Here is a 27,054-nt window from a genome sequence, read left to right as displayed (position 1 = left end):
AAAATAAATATATATATATATATATACACATTAAATATAGAAATATATGTATCTTATATATAAATGTGAAAGTCAAAAGTCTGTCTGTTTGTTTTTATCATTACGTGAGAACCAAGCCGACCGATTGTTTCAAATTTGAAGGATACATTTCTGTTACATATACAGGGAAGGTTTAAAGCCATTAATAAAGGCCCTAGCTTGGGGGGGAAATTGTGGATTAAAAATATTCATTAAAGAAAATAAAAACTAATCCTTTTACATCATTATTACATTTCTGTCAACATGACAACAAAAATAAGTTGTGTAGTTTTCCTCGTCAAACATCCATGTACTTAGTTATTATATTTTTCTGCCTTTGTAATTTAGTTTCTTTTTCAGATTTTCATAAAGCCTGAATAAGAAACAACAAAGGCTCTGACTAGATGTAGGTCTAATCAGGGGAAAGCCCTCTATGTAGACGGGAAGGGCAAGCAAAGCAAGCATTGGGGCCCTGGAGTCGGCCCTGTAACTCCAGGTGGCTGCAGGGAGCCGAAGGCTAAGGGAGGCTTCGGGGAACCCCTGGTTCAGCCCTGGGGCTTGCCTTGGCTGACCTGGGCCTCACCAATGAGGCCTGGCTTATTACTATAAGGTGTAAAAAATTGCAGGGCGAAAGACGACTTCCATTTAAGCCCATCAGGGCTATGAACTACAGGGTTGGGATGACCAAGGCCACAACCAGCTAGTATGTATATATATATGTGTGTGTGTATATATATATATATATAGTGATATATTTTATGCATAAATATATATGGATTAAAATTAAAATTTTTTTTAGAAAAATTGAGCCAAATTTATTTAATGTAAAGTTTCAAAAACTCACTTTATAATCCTTCCAGCTGTTTTAATGACTGGAAACAACATTCAGTGACTAGTACCTAAGCCAGCCATAAAATTAACTGCAAGTGTTGCAAGTTTTAAATGTTTATTATGAAATAAATTTAGTTCGATTTGTCAATAAAAAAAATTAATTAATTTACATAATTTTCACCACCATGCAGTGACAAAATCATTGGATAAAACATTGCAAATACCTCAATACTCAATAAAAAGTAAAATTATTAAAAACAAAGTTTTTTATTTTTTTTTGGTTTATGAAAGGGCACTTTTTGTAATATGTAGGCTTTGTCTCTAAGTTGAATTTAAAATTTGTTTCCACATTATTCTACAGAACAGAAATGCCTCAGCATTATGATAATGACTCATCTATGAAGAGCATATACAAAAATTACATAAAATAATTTAAGTAATTTTTTTTTTAATTTAGTTTCATTCAGTTATCTAAATCAAAGTGATCTTTAATTGTTTGCTTCTACTTTCAGAAGTAACTTATTTATTTTTTTAAAATCTGATTTACAGAAAGATTTAATTATTTAAATTAATTTACTGTTAGTAGCACAATCTAAACACAAAACGATTTTAAAATGTTACTTAAAACAGATTCATAAATACTTTTGATAGAAAATCATTATAACAAACTTTTAGATTTCTAAGGGGGATGCAAGTAGATTTATAATTAACAACTTTATGCATCAAAGCAAAGTTACAAAAAGCTAAAGGAAAACCAGGTCGTTTAAAATTTAATTTTAAATAATGTTAAAATAATCAGTAAATGAATAAAATGACCAAAATCCATTTTCCATTGTTAGTCCCCAACCACTGTAAAAATAATTTACTCATCTTACCATAAAACCCCTGTCTCCTTTTGCTCCTTTATATCCCTGCAACATAAAATCTATTTAAGCAAATACATATCTTCACAATTAACAAAAAGAGGCACGAAATTACTCTATAAACTTTATGAACCTTTTTTTTATTCATTTCAATCTTTTTTTACTGTACTTTATACCAATACTAAAATTGTTTCGAAAATGTTGACACATGATCAGTTTTGAATCATAATCAATCAGTGTTTGAGAATTATAATATTTCCTGATTTTAATGAAAATGCTGCACAAAACAATCAATATTTTTTTAAATAATAAAGCAACACACCAATCTTAAATCATTATCCTTATTGCCCCATTTATAAATGTTGTTTAGATGTGTGCATATCAACCTGAAATTTCCACTGAAATCACACAACATCCAAGGATGAATCTTTATTTAGTATCCCAGCAGTCTGTTGGATATTATGTGTCTTGTAAATCCTTCATTTTATTCTGAATTGATAGTATAATACCAAAGATACTATTTCTGGAGTAATCATTGTGGTGGAGTCTGCAAATTTGCATGTGCAATGGTCAGGTTATTGCATAATTACAATGCATATAGCTTTAGATTGAAAGTCTGCCTAAGAGAGAATCATAACAGTGTAACCAATGATTTCACACTTCCAAAAAAAAAGAAATGCTTTATAGATTCTACCAGTGGAAAAATAGATGTCTGTTAGCAGGGCCTACTATATCAGTAAATACAGTAGTACTGACTGTGGAGTTGTGCTGATTCATTTCTGATTTCCTTTTTCACTTAAAGCTAAAACTGACCGTAATAAATCTCAGCACAAGTCAGATTATTATCAGCACAATACACCACAATACTGCAAAATTCAAAAACTAAATCAACACAATGTCATTTAATGTCCATAATTTTATATTTATAGACACAAACAAAAAACATAGTATGAAAAACATAAGATGATGCCACAGTGTATTGTTACAGTCATCATTCCTAGGAACAGCAAAGTGCTATAATTTTAAAGGGACAATGGTCACCCATCAAGAGATAGATGAGCAATTACACTCAACAGAGTGTCATCATTTGGCATAATACCTTGCAAAGGATGTAATCAGTATTAATAACATTATTCACAAACAAGTTTGAAAAATTTGTGGTCAACACCTCACATTACACAAATAGTATTTTCACCATCATTAAAGTTTACTTTTTTCAGTACAGCTGAACAATAAGCGATCCTGTTCAGATAATGACTGACCACTACAATATTAGGAATAGCTAAAGAACACCACTACAGATTGATTACAATAATTATTTTGTACAATATAATCAGAATTGATCAATCAGTCATGTAATTCACAAATTTTTAATTGTGTCCAACCATATTCACTACAAAGAACTAACCAAAATTTCAGTGGTTCCTGAAATAAATTCATACTAAAATCTTTTTCCAAAATTTAATAAATAAATTCTTTTAACTGAAAAATTAACTTTTCAAATGCTCGTAATTTGCTTTCTAGAGTGCTCACATGTTAGCCATGAGCTTTTATAATGATTTTCAAGTTTGTGAGAAGTAAACACTTTATAAAGACTTTTCTAATTTCATACAATGAAATTTTCAACATGTTATAATCATGCTTAATAAATACATTAACTGAATGGTCTACATGAAATGCACACTATTATCATGTCATATTTTTTCACAGTTACATACACAATTTAAATAAACATTTGCCTCTTCAATGACACTTTCTATTAAATTAACCAATCTATGGTTATAATAAACACATGCTCATTAAATACAGTACATAGTATAACACAAGCACACATGCACATGTGTACGTGTTCACACACACACAACACAACACAACACACACACACACACACACACACACACACACACACACACACACACACACACACACTCATATATATATATATATATATATACATACACACACACACACACACACATACACACACACACACACACACACTCATATATATATATATACATACACACACACACACATACACACACACACACACACACACACACACACACACACACACACACACACACACACACACACACACACACACACACACACACACACACACACACACACACACACACACACACACACACACAGTTAACATTTTCTAATTTGTATTTTATTCTTTAATATTATTATCATCAATTTATTAACTTTTGAATAAGAAGCTAATAAAATTATAAATAATGAAGGAAACATATTCAAGTTTTACCTTGATAGTTAACTTGTTCGCAATGACTAGCAGTACATCATTTTAAAAAAATTTGTTAAATGCTAAAATAAAACGACTAACAAAAGAAAAAAATTAAAATTGAATAATTATATTGAAAAACACACTACATAGCAAAACATGGAATTACAGTCCTGCATTTTACTTTACAGAGTGCAGGATAACCAACACTGCAACATTTGGTATCCCAGATTGGGAAAGGAAATAGAAATGTTATATGACTTATTATAAAAATAAATAACCTTCAGAATTATAATACAATACCATTTTTCCTACTTACTCACTTCTTTATCTTCAATAGATACAGAAATAATACCTTATAATTATTTGCAGTCACTAGAAGACAAATAAATATATTTACAATTTGACTTACGTGATTCATTATCAACTAATCAAATTAATCTATAGCTATTATTATAAATTAATTTCTATTAGATGTTTATCAGACAAATTTAGTGTATTACACCAAACAAAAATAAAATTCCATTTACATAATTCAACAGGATCTTACTAATTTAACTCCTCTACCACCGTACAAGCAGTAGATAAACTTGTACATTCTTCTGTTCACTCACTAAACACATTTTTGAGACTAATTGTTATGTGATTACACCTCTACAATTATATTATGAAACTCTGTTTTAAAAATAAATGTTTGTTTATATTTGATCTTCATACATAGCCACAATTAAGGGTAGTTATAATGTGGTCAAATTAAATTACAGTGAAAATAATTTATTATGCAAAATTTATGTAGTTTATTTTAATTTTCTATTAGTCTTCATATTTTCTGAAAAACGTTTAGGTATAATACAAGCACATTTGCTATATGGAGGGTGGCTAGAATGTAATGAATATTTGTTCATAACTCACAAATGAAAAGAGAAATGATCAAATGAAGCAAATATAGCATAAGACTACATTTAATTTGCTACAAAAACTTATGTTTATTTATCTAAATAGTCACTATTTATAGCTACATTCTCCCAATGGCAAAAAAGTTTTCTTATTCCATCAATGAAGAATGTTGGCAGCCCCAGACATTCCTTGATCCACAATCTCACTACATCCTTCAATTCAATATCCATAGTGAAATGAATATCCTTAATATTCTTCTTTATTAGAAGAAAAAGTGAAAATCACAGGATAATAAATATGGTGAATATGGAGGGTACAGAATATGGTCAAATTTCAACATCATAAGAGTCTCAATGTTTGTACTATATGTGTATCTTAGGAGCTATATTTAGGACAGACATATCTCATACAGTATTTTAACATCTCTTTGTATTGCACAGGAATTTACATAGTAGTAGTCAGTCATGTACTCATGTTTGGAATCCCAGGAAACTATTAAGAAAATGTTTTTTGCAGAGGGTTGTTTTGATTTTTTTTTAATTGTGGCAAACCAAAGTGTTGGTATTCTACACTCTGCCAATTTTCTTCTGGGATGTAATAACGTACCTTAGTTTCATCTCATGTCAAAAAACTAAAAAGGAAGTCATCTCCCTAAGTACATTATTTTAGATGCATTGACATAGCAGACATACTCAACTCCATAGTAGTGGCGACTGACAGAAAAAGAGAGAGTGTAGCTCAACGAGTTTTAGAATTTTAGTAGTAGAGGAGTGAAACTACAAGATGGCAATCTGTTGCTTTGTGTAACATTTTGTTCTCACATTATATTCTTGGTGCATTACATTTCAGCCACTGCTTGTATAAAGAATAATACATCTAGTAAATTTGCAAACAAAAGAATTAAGGGTAAAAGCAAAGAGATTATTTATGATATCCTTACGTTTACAGGAAAAGAACTAAAACAGAAACATAAATTTAAATTCTTTTTTAATCTTTTATTTTCCGATTTATCTTTTATTTCTAATTTATAAAGCTTCACTGCAGCATGACCACTACATTGTTTTAACACTCGAGATAAACATTATAAACAATGTAAAAATAAATAATTATCACAAGATAATTCTGACAAATCATTAAACTGTTGCCTGGTTAAAAAAACTTCCCATACTGTAAAAATTAATACAACAGAAAAAAATTGAGAATGACCTTGGTTGAAGGACATAAAACAAGTATACAAACACTTTTTAAGTAACTTAAGATTACAAAATATGACATAAAATAATAGAAAATTATTTATAGAAGAAAATAAATAGATAAATGAAAATACTTTCATATTTAATAGTCAAAAATGAAAAAGAAATCAAAAGTGAGGTTAACAATTTATTATGTGAACTAACATGTGTCGAAGAGTTGAATTTTCAAAGTAATACATTTACAAATTAAATATATTTGATTCAGTTTAAATATATTCAAAATAATTAACGATATTAAATTAAATAATTTAATATTGAAGATGTAAACCTCTATGCTCAACAAAAATAACGTTAAATTTTCTAAAGTGAAACTTTCCACAAGGTCAGTGATTTAATAAGGATGGGTTCTATAATTGTTAGGCAGCAACTATCAACATTAAATAGTTTGATGAACTTTTCTTATATAAGTGCATTTGTAAATAATGCCTCAACAAACTATTTACTAGTTCTTTGATCGTGATATACCTTCTTCAACGTAAGTGGGTTCATGAATTCAGTAAAGCTTAACCCACAACATAAATAAACTAACAGATTTTACAATGTGTAATGTTTATACAAGTATTTCGTTATTTGATCACCCAAAATAAAACCAATGTATGATAAAGCAATGACTACTAGCATAACCTAGTTGATACATGTAATAATTATTCATAATACAATATAACAGATAATTTCATATAGCTGGTCGATTTATTAACTATTAGTTAGCATTATAAATCATAACAAAAATCTCAGTTCTAGTAGTAACAAAATTTGATAGCGTCTGGAAAATTATATCCTCTTTATTCCAAGTCTAAATCAATCTCTCATTTGCCATTTCACATACAATTTCACTTTTTATTTTTTTTAACCAATCAAGATTTTAAATGCACTATGGAATGTTTTGTAAACACTGTATATAATCGCAAAGATATAAATTGCAATATAACACAATTATTTACATTTTTTCAGCTTTTGTTTAATTTCTTCACTTTTTAAAAATAAAAAAAATAGTTTTATTTTTCTTTTCACGTGCATTCAATATTGTTAAGATTCTTCCTACAATAATTTAATATTTGCGATATATTTTCCGGTTACATGTACATTTTAATGATTCAATCTTCCATCCCTACCAATACAAACACATTCAGAATGATTCTCATTTTTAAATTATAGATTATATGGTCTTTACGAATGCGACTAAAATCACTAGTCATTAAGTGTTTCTTGACTATTATGAATGCATAACATTCACAATTAAAATTTTTTATTTGTGGTTTTAAAGGAATAGCAGATTTGTTCATAGTACTATTTGTTTTTAATCATTATTAAACTGTTTACATATTACAACTGGGAGATCTGACTGATTACAGCTGAGTTAGAGCTGCACATCACAGAATTTCAGGGATGAATAAGGAAGGATATTTCCTCCTGGATCAGTTTGTAATCTCTGCAAGAAAAACGATTTTTATTGCAGCATGCATATAAGCTGGCCAATGTTAAATCTTCTATCAATAACGTGTTGCTCCTACCCTAGGTAAAAATGGCATGGTTTATGTGATTTTCTGCTATTTAGGTTCTGTGGATGAATTTCAAGATCATTATATCAAAGCTGAGTAGGCAGGATCTGGAATACAACTGCCTATAAAATTATCCAGAGGCTACACAATAACCTTTTGGTTTAACTGCCTCAGTTAAATAAGTAACTTATAATTTCTCCTAAACAAAAAATATAATTTTCCCTCACAACAGCCCATAAACCAACTACACTTTGATAGTTGCTCCAAAAGTTAAACAGTTCTGAAACAATGTCATTTAATGAACCAGTTAAATAAAAGAGAACTGAAATTCAATTAAAAGTTAGTTTCATACTAGCAGATAAATCTGAAACTGAGCTATACACTATCATGTAGCAGCTAAAATAACATTTAATAATTTATAATTTTATCTATAGAATATAATAAAATCACCTTACAGCAACACATAAACATTTTAATGGAAAATCTATTTTTATAAGTATATCATTACTACTGCATCATTGCTGTACAAGTTTTTAAATTATTCACTGCCAGTGTGACTAGAAGTGGTAATGTCACAGAATCTTCTAGTTCTCTGCTCTTCACAAATGTACTTGAAATAAATTATTTCCCAGTGAAGCAATAAGACTATATGTTATACATAAATAATGAACCTCATAATTACATCATTCAATAATGAACCTCATCTGGAAGGCTTGTATTACATTGAAGAATCATAGAACAATAGTCTAAAAAGAAGCAGGGAATCTGTGCTGCACAATTTTAGCAATACCAACCACAGCAAACAGAAAATTTGACTGAATTTTTAGGAAAATTTATTTTGTAGAAATAATAAAACTCAAAAAATTATGAATTGTTTAAGATACTTAAAACTAGCTGTGTAACAGTATAATCTAAAAAATAAAAAGTGAATTAGGTATGTGCTAGATAATTATTGTACATGTATATATCACACACTCCAACAAAATTGAAGCACACTAAATAACCTTTGTGGAACAAATTTTTTTAATACAAACTACATAAAGGAAACACATTTAAAAATCAATATGTTCAACAATATATATTATAAGGTATACCCAAATCAATACATTACCTATACTATAAAAGTAACATAAAAATTAATTATGGTGATGATTCAAAAAGACAAAATATTTCACACTGAAACACCAATCAACCACTTTTTATTTGCTAATTAAAAAAATATTTATTATGTCATCTTTACATACTCATCTTCAAATTCAGTACTAATCCACTTAAAATTCTGCAGCTACAGAGTACATTAATGATTAGTTTTATAATTCTAATTTTTATTTCTGATTATTACCAACAAAACATTACAACTTGAATTTTAAAACATGATAACCATTATTAGGTAGCTTATTAAAAGACGAATATTAATTACCATAAAAATACTTTTAACGTTTCATATATAGCTACAAGCAAAGAAAACCTTTATATATTATATTTACATAAGAAAAGATAATAATAATAATAATAAATGCTAATTTTGAAAAATAAAATCTTTTATGAGTTAAGATATATTCACAAATGTAAAAAATTACAAACCATAACAAAATACATACATAAAATGTTTATTAAATATGATTAAATGTAATCACATAATTATGTGACACGGTTACCAATGTATGTGATGTGTTATAAACATATTCCAGTAATTAGTTGTTAAATTCAGACATATGATCACAATAACTCTAGAATCTTTATACTGCAATTTTTATTTAAAAAAAAAAAATAGTTCACATAAGCAATAACAAACTGACTGAACCCAAAAGAGAAACATACTTAGTTTTATTTACTCACTTTTTTTTGCATATGAAAAGTGGGATATAGAATGCAGTCTTCTTTTATGTAATAGTATTAGTGTAATAAAAAAAGGCATTGAATAATATTGTTATATGATTTTGACAAATATGAAATGTGATAAAACATTACATAAAAGTCTGGAGGTAATAATAATTCAGTAATCATGAAACAATTTACACTAAGATAAAATAAAACATTTTAACTATAAAAAAAATCTTAAAATCTAAAAAATGAATATTACAAAACCATACAGTACCGGAAATCCATTTTTTCCTGGAGGTCCAATAGGTCCCTGTAAAGAAAAAAGAAATAAAAAGCCAGCTAACAATAATAGCTATAAGAAGCTTCACAAAAGCAAAAAAATATATGCTAAAAAAACTATTCTGTGCAACAAAAAATAAAATGTTACTTAAAAGCCAAAATCTGAAAAATCATCATTCTAAAACCATTTTTAAATTAAAATAAGTGTGAAATTTATCAATATAAATTAGTAAAAGTGCAAGTAAATAAAATATTGCAATTTATTAATGTTAACTAATTTATTCTTACAGAATAAATTAAACAAAATTAAAAAAATAATAGTGAACAAACATAAAATGTAATTATTTTTAATCAAGAAATACTGATTGATATACCTGTACACAACAATACTACCAAACTAATTAACAATGAACCAAAGCCATTTGCATGAAATGTAATAAAATGTTTCATGCAGTGCAATTCTGCATAATTCAAAAAAAAATTAACAGGAAACCTTTAACTACAATTAAATACAAACAAAATAATAATTAAAATATTTCATAATTTGAAAATCTATGTAACCAATCTATGAACCCATCATATGAAAAAAGCAGAAGGTGTGAGCAGTGGAAAAATGTTTCATTATTTATTCAATTTTTTTTTTGTAATTTATTTTTATGAGTACAATTTTATAGTATAAACACAAAATATATTGCATTATGAACAAATAAACAGAACTTTTTAAAAAGTTCGAAGCTGATCTCTGAGGCAGATCAGTAGCATCTCAACTTTTCATTTGGAAGGCCCTGAGTTGATCCAAGTCAAACATGACATTTTTCATACTCTACAAAATTCCATTTCAATATTCCCATGTACAAGCTAGAAAGCTTTTCTGGTGAATTAATGAATTAGTAGCAAACTACACTGAGCTTCCAACAACCTCTTGGTGTAAGACTTATAGTTTCTCAGATGGAAAGAAGGAGAACTATCTGGGTTCTTAAATTCTGTCTCATCATCATTTCAATGAAAACTTTTAAATTATTTTTAATAATATAACAACGGTAAAATATCATAATTGTAACTGATCAATAACAAATAAGAAAATATAATCCTTCATATGTCACTACAAGTCACATTAAATAATAACCTGGTGCAGTTAGCAGTTGGTTATAAAACGATTAAAAATAATGTTTCAGCTTAAAAGCAAAATTAACCTACCTAATGTAGATTTTTTCTTGATATTCCAAGGACTATTGTATGAACACAACTTGAACAGTAACTTAAGTAATGTGCAGATACAAGTTTACTAACATACATAAATTGTTAACATAAACTAATAATAATAATAATAAAAATATTTATTGACTGGGGGCTTAATTTCAGAACCATGCATGATCTATATAAGTGTGTATGCGAAGTTATAATGCTGAATGCTGCACCTGTCTGAGTTCATCGAATGAGGTACAAATGTTATAGCAATATTTTGTTGAGAGCTCAGCATCTCCTATTATTGTCATTGAGTGATATCAATAGAACTGTCTTTCAAGAAATGGTACTTGTAATTTCTAGTATTAAGCCCATTCATATCCTTGTGACTGGGCACCAATTATGTTATGATGCTAAGAAGGTAAGCCAACTTACCTCTGGTAAAAGAAATAGATGACCAGGGTTTCCATTTATGACAGGTCAGGAAGAGTGAATCGCCCAATGGCCGGCCGTTAATGCATCAAATTTTCCCTGATGTGAAAATTATGCAAATAGGTGGATTTCTCTCAGTTAGCATATAATACAGTTATTATCTGGACTTTTTGAGATAGGTTGGCCTAATTTGGTTTGATTAATTCAGGCTTCTGTCTGGAGTGTAGGATCACAGATGATGTGTACAATCTTATATGTCTGCCCCAGGTCTGAAGCTGAATCTACCAAAGTAGCCAGAAAGCTTGCAAATCAATTGTGGTTTTGATTTGCAAGTAAATTGGAAAACCAAAAAGAATGGAAGATAGTTGCTGGCTTCCATAGATTGTTAACCCAGTGGAGGATGGCTGAGGAGTTCTGATGCTGTTACAGAAGTATAGATACAATATACCAACCGAGTTGGCTATGAGCCCGACTGAGTGCTTACTTTGCCAAGATAGGTGTTTTGGCATCGTGCCCAGGTTAGCTTAGATATTCGCTGTTAGGATGAGATGGATGTGTGCAGAACTCTGTGAAGGAGCTGCGATGTGGGAGGGTGTAAGCATTGACTTTGCTTCCAAAAGCAGACCAGAGTAGAGAAAGATAGGGTATATTTTCATTAGAGGCTTATTAAATTTGTGAATCTGTTTCCTGATTTTTAAGTAAATGAGGAGGACTTGAGTAAACTGGATTGTAGGACAAAATTGTCATTGGTGTGATTAACACTTGTTTTTTTTTTTGTATTAGGATAGTATTTTTGGTGTTTAAATACACAATCAACTAATAAAGTTACATTTAGAAACCTTTGTATGGGAAAAGGAAAAGAGGTAGACAGAAGAAATAATGGAAAAATGATTTAAAGGAGGCTGCAGGAATAAATTGATATAAATTGTCATTGAACAGAGACACATGGAATGTTAGGAGAGAAGCCTATGCTCATAATGAGCCAGGTTTCAAATATGAAAGATAAACAAATGACACTTGATTAAATGATGAAACAATTTAACAAAACATTCAAGTATTAATTTTTATTTTTTATGTACATAAAAGTTTGTGTAAAAAATTTATGTAACTCTCTCTAATCAAGACTAGATCGGAAGTTTTATATAAATTCTACTACTAATACTGTTTTAATGATCTGTTAATTATAATGCAACATTTAGAATTTTCTGTTGAATATAAATATTGGAGTATAGACATTCATCTTTCAGTGAATGTATCACTTCCATGAGTTTTGTAAGGTACAAAAAACAGTAGAAAGTAGAATGTAAAATGCTCATAATTGGAAAATGAACTAGAGAAATGAACAATACTGCAAATTTGTCATAGTAAAAAATCGGTAATATTTACCAAACTGTGAAGCTATTTTTCTGTAATAACTATGAAATGCTAATCTGTTAATAAAAATTAAATAAAGAACATAAATTTGAAATTGTATAAAACATAATTTAAGTACTTATGTTCATTAACGTATTAAATGAAAAACCAAAATAATTTTGAGTAAAAAAAAATAAACATGTACTCAGTAATTTTACATTAATTTAGTGCTCTTTTAAGTTAGCTGATGTGGCACCACTGGTTAAACTGGTAAGTACCATATAATGGCTGATGAACAATAGTATTTCTTAATATTTCATTGATCATCTTATACATCACAAGCATATATACAGGCACATACATCAGTAGAAATGAAAAAATATGTCCTGGAAAAAGGGTTTATAAAAATACAGAATCACTAACATACAAAAAATATATAATCAAAAAATTAGATCACCAATAAATAACTTAATAACACCATTTATAACAGCATTTTCACTGTACCAATCAGGAAGCAATATTCAAAATTTTATTTAACAAATTACCCACGTGGGTGTAAAAATAAGTAATTAAATAATACTACAAATAATGAAAACAAAAATACTACACACAAAAGTGAAAATACACTTTGTTGTCAACTTAACATAACAATGTAGGATACTCATTGAAAACTAAAAAAAAAAAAAAAATAAAAAAAATAAATAAATAACTACAAAATGATACATGCAGCACCTGAATTTAATTACCAAAAATATGAAATAATGTTTTTTCCAATGCAGAAAAAATACCTTAATAATAAAGCAATCATTATAACCATTAAATAAGAACAGTAAGAAAAAAAGTACTTACTTTAAAATGATGAGATTAACTATAAGTATGAGTAAAATATGTTAATATTGCTGCTGTAATATCACTTATTACTACCAATTACATTTCATTTGTACTAAAAATTCAGACTGATTTTGTATGAACAATAAGGCTGTGCTCATGGATAATAAAAAAAAACCAGAATGTTAAAAATATTACTGTACGCAAATTTTCAAACATAAAAAAATATATACTGAGAGTATCTCTAACTTTAAAAAAGCAAACAGTAACAATAATCATAAACTGGAGGGAATGTTCATTTACTACTAAACATTAAATAATTTTAATATTGTGTTATTACACACCTTGGACCAAAGGATCTGCATGTTGGAAGGTATAGAAGTGAGTCTAAAGAGTTACCTCTTTTTACAGCCAAAAAAAAACAAAAAAAACAAGAGAATTATGTGGTTAACATTTCATCCAATCACCTTAAACCTTTCCCATCAACAAAGATAAGTTACTAGTTATTGCTGGGTTGGGTGGAAATTAATCTATTAGATTACAGTTTTTACTTGACCTGAGCAAATTATAATCAACATTATTTATATATAATTAAATGCTAATACCGTATTTTATTAAACTTTGAATGATAAATAAATGTTAATCGATTTTAAATAAAAATATTTTCAGAGTTATTAAAAATGTGCAAATTATGAAAACTATATGAATATAGGTTAGTTATAAAAATTACTAAATGTACAAACATACCCTTCAGAAATAAGTATCAAACAGCAGTCACATGTTACTTTCAGAAAGCAGCTGTTAAGCACTATCTACAACATCTAAATTACTAGTAAATCCATAACTACTGCTAAAAACTTGAAACTTTCATTAAAATGGAGCAAATGTTACATGTAAATACAAATCACCAATCATGTAACAGAATTTTCTTGTTAACAGACAGAGCTCTACACACATTCAAATTTTCAAATAAAAATCGTTTAGTAGTTTTAATAAATAACATGCAGTGGAGTTAAATTAACAAAACATTAAATTATTTTAAAAAATAAATAAAATGATATAATATTTATATTTAAAAATAAAATTCAAACTCACCACTGGTCCCATTTCGCCTGAGTCGCCTTTTTTCCCTCTCTTTCCTCGCTTTCCTGGTGGTCCAGGTGGTCCTAGCAAAAATAAAAGAAAAATTTACTTATAATCTGATTAAATAAATTAAAAATTTTATTTTAGTTTTAATAAAAATAACTTATTACAACAAACATAATTTTAATTTATTTTTAAATTAAATTACAATATTTAACAAAGTAACTACAAATAAAAAAAAAATTAACAGGTTGAGATCAGTTATCATTTTTCAAGGTTTAATAAATGCCAGTATATTATAAAATGAATATCCTCTTGATTATGCCCAGTAGAGGATAATATGTTTCAGTAATAATGTTTATGTGTTCATTTATGCTGCCATAGTTCTAGAAACAGCTGCACCAAATTTCATGAAAAGAATCAAACAACTCATTTCACTGTAGTGCAGAAAAATTATATGTATCTTCTTATTTAAAAGGTAGAGGAGCTTTTAATACAACCAAATGGCAGTGGAAAAATACCTATCATCTACCAGCCTAAGAAAAAAAATTAAAGTATGTAAAAAGCAGGTATTAAAAAAGCTATATGTACATGTTTTATAGCGTACATAAGTAACTACCAACTAATCCACTCTTCCATTATTTACCTGTGCAGCAGTTTGAGGAAATGAGTCGTTTTGTGAAAGTGTTTTTTTTTTTCATTGAAAAGTGGCACGCACGTTACAAGTGATAGTAATAATTATTTTATGTATAATAAATTATAGCACCACAGCCTTAACAAAAACGCCAAAGAACTTACTACTTTCTTATAATATATGTGCAACTTAAAGAAACCTACCTGTCTATAATCCTAAGTTACTCAATGGTCTAAGCGATATTAATCCTTACACACCATACTGCAAATCTCAGATGTATTTGATATCTGAGTATTATATATATAAAAATTGAATTAATTTATACAAAATTGATAATGATAATGGAAATTGTAACCAGGGTTCAAAGTCAAGTACAGTCATCATACTTATAAGTAAGGATTGCTAACCTATTTGAGAAGTGCATCAAATCTTGTTAATTATTTTTTTTAATACTAGCCAATGGGTCACTGACAAAGGGGGAAAGGTATACCAATAATTAATAAATCAATAATGTAAAAAGGATACCAATAATTTAGAAACACTGAACATTTTTTAAGAAAACAAATTTACAGTTGACCCTTGATTTTAGTCTTCACTTTTAAAATCCTCTAAAAAAGAATTACCAAGTTCAATGTGATCAGATTTGCGAGGTAATGAAATAACAAACCTGTCTTGTTTATTACGAATGGTGTTAAGAAAAATGTTTTTTTGCAGGCTGTGTTTTTAGTGATTGAAACATCAGTAATGTCTTTGTCTACTTGCCAAAATTTTTCAAATATGGATGAGAGATTTGTGTTATCATTAGGAATAAAATGGATGAAACAGTATTAGTGTCTTTTGTGTCTAAAGGAGACATCCAGCAAGTATGTAACCTAGTCTGGTTTCTTGGATACTGAGGGTTTTCGACAAATTTATTAAGATGAGTTTCAAGTAGAATTGAGCACCTAACAAAATGTCAATATTGTCTAGTATATTGAAATTTGAATTGGATAAAAATAAATTATTAGGTAGATTGAGGCAAGAAGCATCAAATCAATGAGCAGGTAGGTTATCTGTTATATTTGGCAAAACAGCACATTGCACTTCGAATGTAAAATTTTCATAACAAGAATGTAGTTTGATTGTAACGCTGTAATCAGATTAACATGATGAGTTATTTATACCCGATGTAGGAAGATTATTTTTAGTACGATTAAGTCCTAACTTACAAGCAAATTCAAATGTACAAAAATTTTCTTGACTACAGAATCTAGGAAAATTCTACATGAATGAACATTTTCATATTTATCACTACTATTACAAACAGCAATAGATAAAATTTTTTTTTTTTATTTGTTTGCTGTTTAAGAGAACAATAAGTATTGTTTTCTTTTTTATTGTTTTCTACCTTAGAATTGTTAACTTCATCTCTGTGAATCAGAAAATGGTGTTTTTTTAAAAACAGATTTAACACACATTCTTATAAAGCACCCAGTAACAGAATGACCTCTATGTAAACAATTAAAACAACATTTGTTTTGAGTCAGAAAAACCTTTCGCCTTTCAGTAGATAGATCTAGACATTTTTTACAACAATATAGATAATGATTTGACTTACAGAGTAAACATTGAATAGCTTTAGATTTTGAATAAATACTGACAACATTTTTTTGATAATCTTCTGTTTGCATTATAAATGTAGTTTTTATTACGATCTTTACTTAATTTATTGTAATGATACTTATTAAGATCATTGTTAATGCTTGTTTATAAGTTTGATCCTGTGTTTATGTCAATATTTTCAAGTAATTGTTTTCTTGAATTAACAAATTCTATAAAGCCTTTAAAATTAGGGTTTCATTTGATAGTTTTTCCTTTCAAATTTTTAAAGTATTAGAATCTAGTTGTGAATGAAAATGAACTCACAAGTATTTACAGGAATTCTCATGACTCATGAAGCAAATTTACAAATGAAATTACTTTATTAACAAAACTGGATAAATTGTCAATAGACTCCTTGTTAATAGAATTTAATTTAAAAATATTTTCAACATTATGAATAAAAATTATGTATTTGTCATCAAATCTATTTTTTGAGTAAATCTAATGCAACCAAATAATTTTCATTGATAATACATAAACATTTGACAATAGTCAACGCTTCATTCTTTAATGATAAATGTAAGTAATGTAGTTTTTCCATGTCAGATAAATCAACTCTAGAATGAACTAAATCATTAAATATAATATAATAATGTTGACAATCCAGTACATTTACATTAAAAAATGATTAATAGATTTAATGACTATAACTGAATTTGATTGACACTAGTGAAAATTGGTTTAATGTCTTTGTTTAGTGATTTCTCTTTAATGAATGTTTGATTCATTAAATTCTTAAATTTACAATCAGTTTTACATAGATCATCTTCAACTTGTATTCTGTCTCAAGTGACAATGTCACCTTTGTCATCAACCTCAAGCTGTGATTGAATATTATCATATTTGCTTTGTAATTCAAGCAAATTTCTTAGTTTAATTTGTAAAGTGTAAGTTTCACCTTGCGCTATATCAAAATTATCCACAAAGGTGTTAATTGTAATGATTGAGGCTTTAATTACACCTCTTGTTTTGATTAGTTGATTTTCATTCATGATTAATTGATTTACCTTAATGACAAATTAATTCTAACGAATAAAAAAAAAAATAATGCACTGAGGTAATGAAAGAACAAGAATGGCTGCATTTGAATGAATTTGTTCTATGAAAATTTGAAAGCGAGCATTTATCAAAACAATGAGATTATCTGTCAATTTTAGTTTGGTCATTAAACCAAATGATTAGTTAACACATCATTTGGGTTAATGAAAATGGAGAACTGATAATTTTCAAGTAACTAGTGCTAACTTATTTAGGAGTTGGTTCAACCATTATTTTACAGAATTTTTTAAACAATTTCTTAAACATTTCTACTAAAGTGTAAATTATGCTCAAAATATATATAAAATTGTACACTTTTTAATTTCTTCCAGTCAACATATATAACATATACCCTATTCTTACATATTTTCCTTCATTATTATGACGTTCATCATTTGCACATCTTTCATGGGTGAAAAATGTAAAAAAAAATCATGGCTAACATTTGTAGTATAACATGCTTATTTCTAGAAACTGCAGGTATGCGTTAATAGCAGATATGTAATTCTACCTTTTGATTTTTGTTCCATGAATTAAATTAGTAGAGAAGTTTTTTAAAAAACCTGAAGGAATGTTTTTTTTATTAGCCTAGCATGGATTTTTTTTTCTAATTTGCGATCAGAAATACCTAAAATTATGAAAGGCCTTCATTTTATTCAAACAATCAATTTTTAAAAAAATATAATGAATTAGATTCTCCCCTCTTGTTAAAATGGTAACAGGCAACATTATTCATTTTCATCAGAATTTATTTTTTTAAAGTCAGCTCTCTATAAAATAACATTCATCACCAAAAACATCTGGTGTACAGAACATTGGAATTCTTCTAACAATCTACAGCCTTCTGTTACATCTCCATTTTGAGATAAATAGTGAATAAACGGGATGTCTTTAGAGATAAATAGTGAATAAATGGGAAAGCAATGAAATCTAAAATAATATTTGGTACAGTAATTCTGAATAGTAAATGCTGTACACACAAAAACACATGCAAAGATTGAATTTGATTCCATCCATTCAAATAATAGATATTACAGGAACATAAATTCAATTACTAAGAATGAATCAATTAAATTTTACATCTCCATCAATAAAGATATAAATAGAACATTACCATTAACTTTTATCTAGTCACTGATAAATTTTCAGCTTGCTAAAAAAAAACTCAAATATTTTAAGTGATAAATTCAATACAATGATTGAAGAAAAAAATAAATTTTTAATTAAGATTAATTAAAAATTTTTACAAAAGGCAGCAACAAACATATTTTTCTTTCATGGGACCTTCTCCTAGAATGATAAAAATATGAAATGAATGAAGCAACTTTTCCTTATTTAAGACTTCTTTAAATAAAAGGATGTACTGCAAATGTTTTATTCATAAATCTCATTTCCAAATAATAATTTGTTGAATTATTTCAAGTAGCATTTTTATGTTACTTGACTGTGAAAAACACCCTACCATCAAAACAGAAATTCACAAATTAAAAAAAATATTGATAAAAATATAGTAAATTTTGCTGCAAATCATGAGTATTAAAGAGTTTATCTAGTAATCCAAAAGCAGTTTAAAATCATTTATGTTAAGGTTACAAAACGTTTACTATACATTTGTAAATTATGTTTTTTCATGACATAACATAAAAACACAATAATTTATGATTTTATTCTCTTACTTATTTATTAAATACCAGTGCTAAAAAGATTAAATATGAAAGATAATTTACTAACTAAATACTAAGATAAGTTTGAGAAACAGTGGCATGCTATGCACTCATAAATAATGTAAACTGGTCAGGTACAAGTAATTTAATTGTTTTCGTAGCAAATGCTACTGCTTGAATAATGCAGGTGATATTTCAGCCATGACCACTAATGTGTGAACATGTTCAACTTCTTTATTGTCTAATTGTAACAGAATAATTAAGGAAATTAAAAAAAACAAACATACAACTAATCCCATAAATTAAAAAAAAAAAACTTAAAAAAACATTTTGAAAATATCAGAACTTCCACTGGGTTTTCATTCACTAGACTGAATACATTTCTTCTTTGTTCACAGCTTTTTATAACCAAGAATCTTTTTGAGTCTTAATGAAATCTATTTCCCTATTTAATCTTCATGGAAGTAATTAAAGAGTGATTTATATCTTAAATCAGTTAAACAAAATAAATTTAACAAATGTGTAATAAAATGTAACAAAAAATATGTATTCTCAAATTAAACAGAAACTTTTTCATGTAAGCATATTCACAGTCAAACACACTTGATCAACAGATGAATAACTATTTTAACCTCAACGTGTAATTTATGGTTTGTTAAAATTCAATTTTGTTGAATTTATCAAAAGTTGAACCTTTTAAAATTTTGCAATAAATAACGTAAAATATTAACACAACAAATAAAGCCATTAACATAATTCATACATCACAGAGTCATTCTTAAGAGAGATGAATTTGAAGAATAATACAATAAATAGTTGTACAATAAAAATTAACAAATTTAAACAAATGTAGTATATAAAACATGCACGCGCACATTATATATGAATGTCTTCACAAAGAGGAAGAGAACTTCAGAACACATTCTACAAATGAAAATACAAAATGTTTGCGTAAACATGGGCCTGAAAATGTTTTATTTTTGAGTTATCATTTGTGGAAAATTTCATTCTGATTTCTGTCTGAGGTACAATGATGTTTACTGAAATCCTTGGAACTTAAATTGTACATTTGATGAGGTTTTTGAACGGAAAATCTAAATAAAATAGATCTCAGAACTGTTCTCTAATAATTTTTGAGAAAGTTATAATAAAATAACAAAAAAACTGGTGAAAATACAAATGTAAAAAAATAAATAACATGTTGCAAAAAAAACAAAATATAATGTTTATATTTGATGTACAATAATTCTTTAAATTTCATTAAACAAATAAAATTCATTAAATAAATCTTTAAACTTAAAAAAAAAAAAAAATTTGCAACAAATTTGTAGAAATTTTTAATCTAAGATAATTTTATAAGTTTAACGTTAACTGAACATGAAAAAGTTTAAAAAATTTGACTTTTATTATAAATAAAACAGACCAAAATGTAGCAGAAAAAATACTGTATTATTTTAAACCAAAATGAGACTGTTCAATGTTAGATGTCTAAAACAAAATCAGTTATTAAAAATAAATAAATATTACAAACTTACTATAACAGTAATTGTTTAAAATGTCTTCACTATTTACACAACATTACACTCTATTCAAAATACTTTGTATGACTCTTCAAGAGGATTATTTTGTCTGAATTCAATTGAGTTAGAAAATTCTTGTCCCATTGGCGTTAAGGTCAAGTGACCCAGGAGGCCAATTAATTGGTCTGCCTCGTTGATCCGTTAGTTCGTAAATCTCATATTCAAAAAAATTCATAACTTTTGACAAAAATGAAAAGGAGCTTAGTCATACCATAAATCATTCCATGTCTCCTTAATAGTGATAGCAAACTATCTTCTTAAAAATTTAAACACACTTTCTCAGAAGGCGCACCTCAAAAATAAATAGTTGGCTAATAATTTTGTCAAAAATACCAACCAACAAGATTAAAATAAAATGAAAACGACTTTTTGCTGTAACATGTAGATACAGAAAAACTCGTTCGCAATGCTCGCTGGCATTGCGTGCTGGGCTCGCTCTACCTTAGGGTGGGTTTCGCGGAATAGCTCAATTGGTAAGGTCTTGTTTAAGACTTGTGTTAACAGTAGGATCTGTAGAGGCGTCTTACCGATAGGAATGTCGCATGTGCCATTCGTATCGGTGGCATCCTGACTGAGGCAAGATGGAATTTGTCTTGAGGTCTTTGAATATGACCTCCGATACAGTCCCTCAGGGCTTGGTACGGAGGGGGTGGTGTAGCGTTCAATCCGTCACATGGTGGGTGTCTTCCCTTCGGCGTCAGGATGTATCATGTAGATTTTCGAAAATCCAAGATGATTATTTCGCAAATTATTACTTATCTCTTGAAAAACTGTCTCATCATAAATTAAAATAGAACTTATTTTGGTATGGTTGTCTTGAAGCCAGTGACAGTTTTAGACGCAGGTAAAGATTTCAGGATAGTAAATTTTCAATATCCTCATTTGATTTGCGTTTAACACTGAGCTACGGATTACGTTGAACTTACCGAATTATGTTCTGCTCTTCATCGGCACAACATTGTTCTTAGCATTCAACATTATAAGAACATGATGGAAAAGAACCGGTTGTGCGCAAACATTAAAATACTGAGACAAAGTTTTCGGGTTTGGAATTCTTCTATTAGAGAATTTATTTTTATTTTCGCGATGTGCGGCAAGTGCATTTTCATTATAATACTCGTAACCAAAAATTATATCTGCATATTCTTTATTTGTAATAGTACTTAGAGAAAGTGATTTAATCAAGTACTTTAATGTTCTTCAATTTTGAAAATATACAAAATCTATTGAAATGCAACGCACGAATTTCAGTTTTTGATGGGTTGTTAATACTGCCGACTTACAAAATAGGAAATCGCTTAATTTATTTTTTCAAAATTATAATAAGTTTTATTAATTATATTATATAATTATTAATTATAGATTTTATTAATTATATTGGGTTTTCCAAATGTAAGATACTGGAAAAATACGGAATTGTGAATAAAATAGGCAAAGTGGATCTTTAATTGATACGAGTAACTGGGTTTAAATTTATATGTATAATTACTACTCATAAATGAAATCATGAGTGGTACAAATAAACAAGAAGGGTATTAGTGAGGGTAAATGACGCTCCTTCTCTAGAATAATTACAACACTTAACTCCCAAACGACTTTCTACTACACAAAGGCAGCTCCTGAATAACGGACAACACAAACCGTACGCTAAATCAAAATCCGGATACTCAGACATCATGGAAAATGTTTTTTTCTCGGCTGTAAAAACCTTCCTTGTCCCTTCTATTTAATTCATTTTTTTATGATGTAGGTAACATAATTTTAAACAAAATTAATAACGAAGTACTGGTTGAAACTATTAGTGACACGAAGAGTGTACTTATTTCACTGTTCGTGAAATACGAATTTCTATTTCATTTCAAAAATTCGAGATCGAAAATTTTAAAGAAAACTGAAGAAAGGAACCATTTTTCGATTACTTTTAGACATAACACAGATTTTTGCCAAGAAAATAACCCCCAAAAATGCCTCCATTATCTCCTTGCTAACTGTCCCTTCTTTTCTCACAGTCCTCACTCAATACACAACTTCATACCTAAGTAAAAGGATGCTAGTTTTTATCAACTAAATAAGAGAATCTATTTAATAAATAAAAGCAACCGTTATTACTACCGACCCGTAGAAGTATTAAAAAAGCGATATTTTAAAATAATTGCTGTAAAAAGTAATCACAGAATAGTGACTAACACATATCCTACTCGACATTTTACCAACAGAAATACCAACATTATTTATAGATGAATCGGTTTAAGGTATTTCGAATTAAGTTTAACGTTATACACTACACGTTTAATTACCAGATAAGTAAAAAATTATCAACCAGACGAAAAACGGTGAAACATAGATTCTCTTAAATTCTGTTTATTCTTCTACTGACAATCATTTGAAAAAATAAAAAAAAACCATTCATAATTTACAAGAATTATTGGTATTCATTTCTTACATAACAAACAATAAATAATCCTTAATTTAAAACCGTCAGAATACATTGTATTTAATACAATCAATTTCCAACAGACATATAGTTAATCCTAGAATTCTAATAATTATAAATTTTTCTTGTAGAATAAACTTATGGTAACGCATTACATCAATTATTGATTAAAAGTACTGAATAAAATTCATTATTTTTCGATAGAAGGACGACATCAGTTTATCACTTTACTCTATTTGTCCAAATGTTTTTAAAAATCGCAACAGGTATAAGAAGTACTACTCAGAATTGCTTTCTCAAAAAATAATGATACATACAGTAATGATCACAGCTGTAGATATTACTCTGATGGGACTGAACATCTACATTTCGAGGCTTGACATGAAGAGTGCAGCAGCGTGTTTGGCTAAATGAAGAAGGTAACGAAACCTCTTTATTAATAAATCTTCTTGGTAAGCTTACCGTGAGATGCTTTTTACATTGAGGTAGAATTATACTTTAAGGAACTTGACCTTATTTTGTCAACCATAAGCTTTTTTGTTATGAAAATTAACAGTACAAAAGTAACCCGATACTTCCAGTTTGGATGGAGTATCGATGACTTGTTGGCGAAGTTGGGTCGGATTCTGGACGGTCTCCCAGGCATTAGAGTGCTGGTTGCTCTGGACGCTAACGCCAAATCTTCTGCCTGGGGTTCACCACTCACTAACTCCAGAGGCGCTGGTCTCGCACAGTTCGTTGAAGCCAGGAACCTCTACTTGCTTAACGAGGCAGAACAACCGCCGACTTTCTTTTCCGAACTGGGGGAAAGTTACATCGACGTCACCTTGGTGACGGGCGATCTGCTTAGGTGTACAGGTAGTTGGACTGTCTGGCCCGAGGCTAGTGTGAGTGGCTTATAACCTATGAGATCGCTTACGATGACGGTCCAAGAGCTCCAGATTTGGGTCCCTATAACCTAAGGGGCCAGGATCAGCACAGGCTGCAACGCGAGTGTGCGGCTGCCTTACAGAGGTTGGAACGGCGCATGGAGCACAGGGAGGAGGTGGAATTGATGGCTGAACAATTCGGCCGGGCCATCAAGACTGGCTCCTACGGCGGTCTCGGCCAATGGACGGACCCTTAGGTAGTAGCCAGTCCCCTGATCAGAGAGTGCCTGGAGCCGTCATGACCGCTGCTTCCGGGGAGCCGTCTGTTAAACGCAGTCAAAACCCCAGGAAAAAGTGGTGATCCTCTGACCTTAGCGTGCTGCGCGCAAGAGCTACATCCGCTAGGAGAAGATACCAGCGTCGCCCGCTAACGCGGATTTTCGTTGATGACGTGCGCGCTGAGGGTCTGCGGATCAACCGGCCCGCCCGTAATGAGTACGTTCATGCCATCAAGGAAGCCAAACTCAAGTTTTGGCAGGACACCATGCGTGAGTTGCAGTGCAATACCTGGCAGCTCGCGAAGTCATGTTACCAGCCAAAGCCATTGCACGCACTGTCCAGTGTTCACAAAACCCATGCGGGTTTTGTGGTCGTGACCACACTTTAACATCTGTAGCGACTTACCAGGCGTTCCTGGTCTTTCTAGGTGGTCTTGAGGGTGAAGCAGAAGTCGTCGTTAGAGCGGGTGAGAAACCATTCCCTGGCGTACGGGCTGTGGAACCCGTAGATATAGACCGAGTGGTTTCTCGAATGGCACTGAAAAAGGCACCGGGGATTGACCAACGTTACCCTATATTTTCCATCATCTGCTGCCTGTCATAAGAGAGCCGCTTGGCAGACTGTTCTCGGGGTGCCTAAACTGGGGTTGCTTTCCGACCTGTAGGAAAGTTGGCTTTGGTGAGGGTGCTCTTAAAATCAGGAAAGGATCCGAGTGAGGTCAGCAGTTATCAACCCATCACCCTCTTGCTGGTAATTGGCAAGTTGCTTGAAAGGCTGGTTGTGGAACGGCTCTGGGTAAGCATCGATATGAACTCATTTCTAATTCGAGGCCAGTATGGCTTCATGAAATGGGTTGCCACCAAGGATTGTATCTTAAATGCGGTTGCTTTGTTCAAACGACATCAGTAGTTTACCTAATGGAAAAGACTCCTACCGCGTTGCTGTAGGAAGCTAACCGAGAGATATGGCTGGCTACCAGCCAGATTAAGGATCCAAGCGCTTTAATGGTGGACAGGTACTTGCTGGCATTCAGCAGCCTAGGTGTGGCAGCGAATTGCTGTCTTTGACAAAATAAATAAATTATTATTAGTCATATGTTTTAGTAGTTGACGGGGTCCTATCTATTTTATTAAATATATGACAAGTGGGCGGTGGGACACGCAAGCGAGTGGTGTATGATCCACGCTCATTCCGCTCACGCTTTTAGGTTAGCTCTAGAAGCAAGTTAGGACACTGGTCGTGGCTCAGTAGCCGTTTGTGGCACAGACATTCGGTCTTATGCTTTAAGGCGACCGAATGGGGTGGTGGCAAGAGAAATGCCATGCAAACCAAAAACAATTAACCCTTCACTTGCCATTATGGCCCGAGAGTTTGAAAATGAGGAACAAACGAGCGATAATTTTTAATCGAATGAACATTTAATTGAGCGAATGAAAACAAAACACAGTAACAACATTTTTAAATACCAATTGGTATCCTACTTAATAATACGATAGTAGTCGTTAACTCTTGCACATATTTTCTTTTTCACCTGGTGGAAACGAATGTATTATTTTTTGATTTTCAGAAAACCACTGATCCAAAAATTTCAAACTGAATGCGGACTATGAAAACGGTTATTAAGAGCTTGATAGAAAATACAGTAGGAATTTTCATACGCTTAATTCAAGTTGTTTAAAAATTGGTTACAATCAAATAAGGAAGATATTCTTTAGTTCTTATAGCATCTTTCGGTAACCAATTTCAGGAATAAAAGTAAATTAGAAAAATCAGCAGAAAAATTATAAGAAAAAAATTAACTCCTGGTCGTTATTATACTACAAACTCATGCAATAAATTAAACAAGTCCAATAAAATCAGAGTAGAGTTAGCGTGAACTTTTTTCACAAAAAAAGGGAGGGGGAAGAGAACATGTATTGTAAAACAATTTGAAAAATATGTAAGAATACATGTATTTAATATAAAAAATAAACAATTAATAAATATCGTCTCGGCTGTCCTTGTTAAAAGTTGTTACATCAAAAATGTCTTTCTCGATTCTTGACTAGGATATATTGTTCATCAATTGTAGTTGATTTCATTATTTATTTACAAATTCCAAGATAAATATTTATATTACTGTTGAAACCGTCCAGTATTGAGCTAGTATTCCACAATTTAAAAACATAACTTTTAATGAACTCGGCTTAATTAGTGAATGTCCTTGATTATAGTTTTATTGGAGTCCAATAAATTTATAAATTTAGTTGAATCTCGTGATGCAGTACAATATATAAAAAAATTAAAAAAGACTTTTTTCATTCATTGCCGAAAACCTAA

General features: G+C 29.8%; 1 protein-coding gene across 17 annotated transcripts in view; it reads right to left on the bottom strand.

Moving 5' to 3' along the window:
- The window catches only part of LOC142332279 (uncharacterized), a 663,646-nt gene that overhangs the window by 222,513 nt on the left and 414,079 nt on the right, over positions 1 to 27,054 (bottom strand). For 9 of the 17 annotated variants that reach the window (XM_075378625.1, XM_075378616.1, XM_075378717.1 and 6 more), the window contains exons 2-4: positions 14,609 to 14,679; positions 9,711 to 9,746; positions 1,725 to 1,760 (exon numbers count right to left, since the gene is read on the bottom strand). In XM_075378625.1, the coding sequence (XP_075234740.1) occupies positions 1,725 to 1,760; positions 9,711 to 9,746; positions 14,609 to 14,679 (143 nt within the window). The remainder of the gene's footprint in view (positions 1 to 1,724; positions 1,761 to 9,710; positions 9,747 to 14,608; positions 14,680 to 27,054) is intronic. The other 8 variants (XM_075378651.1, XM_075378693.1, XM_075378712.1 and 5 more) reach the window with 3 other exon arrangements.

The sequence above is a fragment of the Lycorma delicatula genome, chromosome 1 (assembly GCF_047948215.1).
Source record: "Lycorma delicatula isolate Av1 chromosome 1, ASM4794821v1, whole genome shotgun sequence".
Taxonomy (NCBI): Eukaryota; Metazoa; Arthropoda; class Insecta; order Hemiptera; family Fulgoridae; genus Lycorma; species Lycorma delicatula.
Note: the sequence above shows the minus strand (reverse complement) of the source record. Positions and strands in the feature narration are given on the sequence as shown.